At 63.1% G+C, this 7263-nt stretch overlaps 1 protein-coding gene across 1 annotated transcript in view; it reads right to left on the bottom strand.

Annotated features, from left to right (window-relative positions):
* The window catches only part of COL5A1 (collagen type V alpha 1 chain), a 130513-nt gene that overhangs the window by 67382 nt on the left and 55868 nt on the right, over positions 1-7263 (bottom strand). The window contains exons 13-15 of the mRNA XM_077774622.1: positions 6656-6697; positions 6358-6420; positions 11-85 (exon numbers count right to left, since the gene is read on the bottom strand). Coding sequence (XP_077630748.1) covers positions 11-85; positions 6358-6420; positions 6656-6697 — 180 coding nt within the window. The remainder of the gene's footprint in view (positions 1-10; positions 86-6357; positions 6421-6655; positions 6698-7263) is intronic.

The raw sequence follows: 7263 nt of genomic DNA, 5'->3' as shown, positions 1-7263 counted from the left end.
GAATACTCACGGGCAGCATGAGCATGGTGCCAGGAGGGCCGGGCAGCCCGTCAGCCCCTGGAAGGCCTGGGCGTCCAGGGGGACCCTGTGGACAGAGGGCCCAAGACAGCCGGTCAGGGCGCAACAGGGGTGGGAAGGAGGCCAGGGCCGTGGCCCGCGGGGAAACACACAGGGCAAGCACAGGGCAAGCAGAGAACAGCAACACCCCCATGGGGCGGAATGTTCCAGAACCCAAGCACAGAGGAGAGAAGGGCCCTGCTGTGGGCTGAGGACAAGGAAAGGCTTCAGGGGGAGAGGGATGAGGAGGGGCGAGGCTCTGCGCTGGAAGGGGTGTGCAGGGAGAGAGAGAGGTGGGAGACCGAAATGCGGGCAGCAGAGGGGGCGCTCCCGGGGGCGGGCAGCCGGCGGCGCCAGGGCCCCCACCATCCGGGGCGCCCCCTCCCCCAGGCCTGCACACCAAGGGGGCAGGGCAGGCCGTTTGCCCGTTTCCCCCACCTGCCAGCGCGGCGCCCCTCACGACCCGGCCCCCACACCAGGCGTGCGGCTGCTCACACAGAAGGCGGGCCAAGTGTCCATTTGCTCGGACAGACACAAGGGACCCCAGTGAACACGGGGACGTCCTGGGGCCACAAGCCCCTCTGAGCAACGTCAGGAGCCTGCGTGTCCAGATGCCACTGTGGCCTCCACACACCCCATTAACCTGGTCTCCAAAGCAGGTTGGAGGCAGACTCCTCCCTGCAGAGTCTCCAGACTGATCCCAGCCGTTCCGGACACAGACGTAAGCCAGATGAGACCGTTTATTTACATTTTTAAAAAGTTTTACCAGCCGGTCTCTCCACCAATCCCGGCAGATCCCTGCCCAGCCTGAGGTAGAGGAAGTCTGCTCCGCAGACAGACGGAGGTTTGATGCCCTCCCCTCAGTGCAAAGGGACTCCCACGGGCCGCAGCCAGGACGACGGCGGGCACTGGGTCCCGCGTTCGGCACCACGGCCGGCCTCGCGCGGGCAAGGTCACCCCCAGAGCGCCGGGCTCCAAGCGGGCAGGGAGATCAGTGCCCGGTTCCCAGCCACGAAGACGGAGAAGGCGTGGCTCTCTGGGAACCACCTGTGCCTGGGCTTGCACTGGCTTCTCTCCTTCCATGGTTTACCACAGAAGTGGTCTCCGTCCTCGTGAGATGTGTAGAACGCGGGGATCTACACGACGGAAAGCGGAAGCCCCTGCCTCCCCGCAGGGGTCTCCAGGCCAGAAACTGCGCGTGCGGGGACGGGGGACGCACGCACCGTGGCTGGCGGAGGGCATGTGACCGCTGGGTCAAAGGACTACACGCACTTGTACTGCTGATGGACGCAGCCACCCTGCGCTCGCCTCCATCTCGGAAAAAAACCCCTTGCTTCAGAGAAAGCACGTTTAAAAGCAGAAAACCTAGAAGGGCCTTGGCGCTTGGCTTCTGCCTGGGAATCTGGCGCTGACAGCTGTTCGCTGCTGAGCCTTCCGCCTCGGAGTCGGTCCCAAATCAAACCCCAATTTAAGACGTAAGGTCCGTGCCTCCCCGCACAAGATGCCAGCTACAGGGTGTGTCCGTGGTGTGCATGGGCCTGTGCGGCCCTGGAGGCCAGGGGCCCACTGTCCTCCGTCCTGCTCTTTCTGAGCCACTGGGTGCAGCCTTGCTCGGGCTCCGAAAGCCCTCACTCTCTCAACCACAACCAGCACGGCGCCCAGGATGGGCAGAGAACAACCTGGAAGCTGGAGGGAAGAGGGGGTTTGGAGGAAAGGTAACGCCCCGCCCCCCCGAATCCATCCAAAGCTGTAAGATGTGATGTGAGTCCCGCACAGCCAGCCAACCCACAACTGCTTCAAAGGCAGCCAGCAGACCTTTGCCAGGTGCCCAGGGCTGTAACATAAGGGCTCCGTCCCCCGAGCCGGAAGGTGGGGCCACATGAAAGCCACCTTTCCATTTCTCAGGAGACTGAACCCGGGCCCCCGGTGTGGCTCACTCCATTACATGGCCGTGTGGGACATGGAGGGACACTCCGGTAAGCTGAGGGTCACAGGGACCCTGCTCAGCTCCAGCCGCCGGATTAAAAGTGAAATAAGAAATGTCACCTTTTCTGTGTCACTTGATCACCCGGCCCCGAAGTCAGTGCCCAAACTGGGTGGGAGGAGAGTGTGTAAAGCAGTGACAGGGCAAGGCTCCAGGTGACACCCAGACCAGGCAGGGATACGAGGCGGCCGCCTCTACGGTAAGAGATCACTGTCGTTTCACCAGGGTTTCTGGAGGCCNCGGCCGGTGGTGTGTGTGGAGGCAGCAAGCCGCCGCCTGAGCCCTTCCTCCCAAAAGAGGCAGCAGTGTGTCGGGAGAGGGGCCCCAAGAGCCAGAGGAGTCCTTACGCTGAGATATTTTTGCTTGGCTCTTAGAAAGACCTAGAAAAGGAGAGGAACACAGCACAAATGCTCTAGATCCCCAGTAAGTGTGCAATTGCAGCGTGGGCGTGGTGGTTTTCAGTCCCTTCCGCGGCGGATCTGAAAACGGGGATCAGGAGCTGCGCCCCCGGCGGGCACCCTTCTCACTCAGCCCGCTCACCCCACCTGCCCCAGCCAAGCCCACCACCCGGAGCAGGAGCGGGCGCGGGTAGGAAAGACCGAGCTGTGCCCGTGGAGGCTTTACAAGCCCCAGGAGGCTGCCAGAGCTCGACGGAGGCACGGAGATGTGCCCAGGACCGTTTCTAACCCCAGCCTGCCCTCCCTCAGGAGCGTCCCAGCTCCCTGGTACGAAAGGGGGTCCTTCTGGCTTCCAGGGGGCTCAAGGGATTAACAAGGAGAGTGAAGAGGCCTGGTCAGCGCTCAGCGAAGCCTCAGAGAGGGGGAGCAGCCAGGTCACAGAGGACGACGGCCCACCACGCCCGGCGCAGGGCCGTGCCACTGTGGCTCACGGGACACTCCACGTCCAGAACAGAGGCCCCTTCCCACTGGGCGCCTCCCTCCCTGCGGAGTCGGATACGCTGCGTGCCCTCCGCGGAGGAAGGCCCACAAGCGCAGACGTCCCCGGCCGTGGGGAGGACGTGAGTACCCAGGTGTGCCGGGCTGAATGGCGGCCCCCAGGGGACCCTTAGGAGCGCTCGGGAGAGGACAGATCGGCATGCGCCCCGGGCGGGAGATCACAGACCTGTCCCGCCAGCCTCCCCCCCTCACGGAGCCTCGCACAATCGCAGTGGAAGCTGCCGATCCAGGTGCCAGGGAGGCAGCCTGTGTCCACTCCAGGCACTGGGCGTAAACCCAGCCCAGCAGGGGCGAAAGCGGTGGCGCGGTGGCACTGGGGACCCCACACGCCACCTGTGACGCAAGCTTTCTTGTGGGGGCAGCGGGACTGACCGCCTTAGGGCAGGGCTTGCGAGCCTTGTACGGCACAGAACGCACCTTCCAGCAAAATCCCACTGGAAATCCCAGCCCTAGAAACATAAAGAAGTCGGGGGGCTGCCAAATGGCCCACTGCAGGGCGGCTCGTCACAGACCGCGCGGCTCCCTCCCCAGAGGGCACTGAGTGCATCCGATTCTGCAGGGAGGGAGGCGCCCCAACGGGAAGGGGGCCCCATTCTGGACGTGGGGTGTCCTGATAGGAAACCTGCATGTTGGATCTGGGCTTCCGGGGAGCAGCCTGCCCTGTGTGGGGTCCAGCAGTGCCCTCGGGACCCTCACTGTCCTGTCCTCTGAGCCTGAGTGTGAAGTGGGGGCCTGCCCACCCGCATGCCAGGACACCGGCCCAGATCCAGCCCAGCTCTGCCTCCCCTCCCCGCCCCCCATGGCCTTCACAAGCTTTCCCTCGGCCCACCTGGGCCGGGCCATCTATCACTAAGGGCCGCTGGACGGGGTGACAGCTCAGGTCCCCTCTCCCCTCTGACATGGAAATGGTGGAACTGGAGTTGGGAGGGAGGGGGGACCCCTCCAGACCACCTAGTGAAACCCTCTCATGTACAGACAAGCAAATGAGGCCAAGCAGGTGAAGGGGATCAGAACATGCACCCCCAAAACGTGCCACTTTGCTCTAAGGATGATTTTGAGCTGACGATAACCGAGTATCAACAAAAGCTCTCCGTCCTCCCCTCACCTGCCTAAAATGAAGAGCGTAAGTTTCCCTTCGGGAAGGAGCATGAATTACCCACCACCCCCATCTGTACCAGGATGAGGACAGTCCTGATCACTGGAGACTGGGAGACCGGGAGACCGGGCACTGAGAGAAGTCTGCACAAGCATCTCTTACTAAAATGACCCTTATTTTCCATTACTTTCCCCATGTATTTCCTAGTCACTTTCCCACGATTTATCGCCCTTGGTTGAAATGGTACAGAAGCACTCAGGTCTCCATATGTGTAAAACTTAAAACAGTATTAAAAGTGTGGGCCTGTTAGCCTATCAAAGCTGTCTTTTTGTCAGTTTAATTTACAAGCCCCCATCATTGAACCTAAGAGGAATGGAGGGAAAGTATTTCATCCTACACAGGATTCTGAGGTCTCCCTACTGGCAGGTGGCAGTGTAGGATCCTGACTCTGCATCCAGTGCTCTCTGCCAGCTGATTAGCAGAAACCCAGGAGATCTGGGCAGAGAGAGGATGCTGAGCTCTGAGCAGGGACAACCCCTTGGACAAGGACGGCTTACGCAGGGCCCAGAGGGTGGGTTGAGCTCGGCTCCTGGAGTCTGCCCCCTCACTCCCCACTTAGAAAGGAACCGAGGAGGCTGAATGGGCTGCAGGTTTGCCCCTGACTCCAAGGACAGCGTGCCTTCCCCATGCTCGTGGATCCTGGCTTGAATTTAAGAGACACCAGTTGCTTAAACCCACGACGTCCCACCGTCAGTGGCCTGGCCCCCCTAACAGAGCCGCTGGGTCGGCTGCAGCGCCCACGGCACCGGCCAGACCACCCACCACCGGCCCCGAGCCAGGTTCAGCCCAAAGGCAGGGGCCGAGTGGGGAAGAGTCTTCGGTGCCAGACAGTGCACGGAACTGGGTGACGGGCGGATGGCAGATGAAGGGATGGACACTTGCACCAACACCGAGGCTGACCACGGTCCATCAATGCCCACGCGTGCCACGGACAGTGTCCTTTCCTGCATCGAAGGAGAAGACGGCATCTGCCGTGCCGTGAGGTCCTCCCTTGCTGACGGCTGGGCTCAGGCACACCTGTGGGCGCACTCGGCCATACAGATCTTCGGGGAAAGGGCCCCCAGAGCGAGCTGGGGCAGGGACAGCAGAACCCAAGTGGTCTGGTCCCGGGGTCAGGGCGGGGCAGCGCCCTCCCCCCCTCGTCCGGAGTCACGGCTGTGTGGCAGAGGGGAGGGGCCACGGGCGGCGAGGCCAGGAGGCGTGGGAAGGCCACCAGCCATGGCAGGCCGTCTTGTTTGATGCCCATGTGATGTGTCCCCAGCAGTCACCCCGCCGCACAGAATGCCACTCACCGTGACCTCCTCGGTCGGTTGCCTGCCCTGCCGGCGGGCACCTGCCACGTGGCCTGAGTGCCGCTCCAGAGTCCGACCCCCAAACCTCACGGACTGCCCGCCGCGCTGCCTCAGAAGCAGACCCCAGCCGCCTCTCCATGTGACCAGGCAGCCGCCACACCCCATCCACACACCCGCCCTGACCGTTAGGGCCACGCGCTCCGGGCGGTGCGCCGGGCCCAGGGGATGGCTGTCCATCAGGACACACACATGCTCCGGGTTTCTCCCGCCCACAACCTGGCCCCCGATTACTATCTGACTGTGCCCACGTCCATACTCATCAGACCCGCCAGAAAACGGAGAGAAGAAATGACAAGCTGGGCGAGAACCCCGCAGCCGCAGTACCCCAAAGCTCCACTAGGTGTCAGAGCGAAATGTGGCTCAGCTTCCACCTCAACTGCCGCAACCTGGGAAGGGTCCCTTTGGCCTGGGGACACGGCCCTTTGCTCTGGGGACCTGGGGGAGGGGTCCTTTGACTGGGGAGACCCAGGACGGGTCCCTATGACTGGGGAGGATCCAGGGACATGTTCTTTTGACAGAGGGAGGCCCCAGAATGAGTCCCTCCCACTCTGTAGCTTGATTTCCAACAGGGATGACGGACCACAGGGAAATCAAGGCCCGAGAGGCTTGCACACGGCGGAAGGATGGATGCAGGTCGGATCCCGTGTGAGGCAGACAGCACTGCTGTCACCGGCCCACCAACGCAGGCCACCAGGCCCCCTGTGAGCCGACCACAGCGGCCTGGGCGGCACTCGGGCCCGGCCGGCCCNGAGGTGCCGCTGCCACGTGCGCACACGAGGGCAACACCAGCCACGGAGCAGGACGTGTGGACAAGCCCGCAGAGCATGTGACCCACAGATGCGGGACCCTTACCCTTTCTCCAGGGTCACCCACTTGGCCAGTGGGCCCCATCGTTCCCGGAGGTCCTGGGAGACCCTGGAATTAAAAATAAAATCAGGACAGAATTCAAAGGGACGGCCACAGGGCAATACCTCAACCCCCCCTCGCTTCAGGGGAGGGTGGGGGTGGGCCAAGGCAGCACTGGGCCCCGGGGGGGGTCTGCAAAGGGCAGTGGGTGACCCCTCTTTTCCATCCAGGACCCTTAAGGGGTGTCACCAACCCCTCATCCCAAGCACCTCCCGCAGGCCCGGGAAATCAACACGACACTCACTGCGGGGCCTTCGGGGCCTGGCGGCCCCTCCATGAGCATGCCCTGGAAAAGACAGGAAGGAAACAGCATCTGAGACCCCAGGACCCCGTCCCTCCCGAGATCACAGCACGGGCCCCTTACAGCCAAGTGGGGGTAAGACCTCCTGCCGCACCCCCGTCAGCCTGGCCCCCGGACGGGCCGGTGCATAGCAGAGAGCGTCAGCAGACAGAGCTCCCTGGCCTGGGTCGTGCCCCCCTGTTCCTGGCCATCCACTTCCAGCCCCTTCCCAGGCCAGGAGCCACCTCTCTGCTGTCAACGCCCGGGCCGGGAGCTCCAGTGCCCTCTGTGTCTCACCCTGCTGCAGGGGGCTCTGAGGCAGTGTGCAACCTCACCGGAGGGAAGGGGTCTCCACCCCCCACGGGGCCTTGCTCGCTGAGAGCACAGCAGGATAGTATCCGGGGCTCCCGCAACCAGCTAGGCTCTGCCACACTCAGGGCCAACGACAGAGCCATGCCCTTCCCCCCACTGATTCTTGAGATGCCAGAACAAGGGTCAGGGGGCTGATGTCCCTGACCCCCGGGCAGACCTTGCACCCCCTTTTCCCCAGACGAAAGAAAGGCCGGACCGCA

This window comes from Crocuta crocuta, unplaced genomic scaffold (genome assembly GCF_008692635.1).
Source record: "Crocuta crocuta isolate KB4526 unplaced genomic scaffold, BGI_CrCroc_1.0 scaffold458, whole genome shotgun sequence".
In the NCBI taxonomy this organism is placed as follows: Eukaryota; Metazoa; Chordata; class Mammalia; order Carnivora; family Hyaenidae; genus Crocuta; species Crocuta crocuta.
This window is presented reverse-complemented; position numbering and strand designations above follow the sequence as displayed.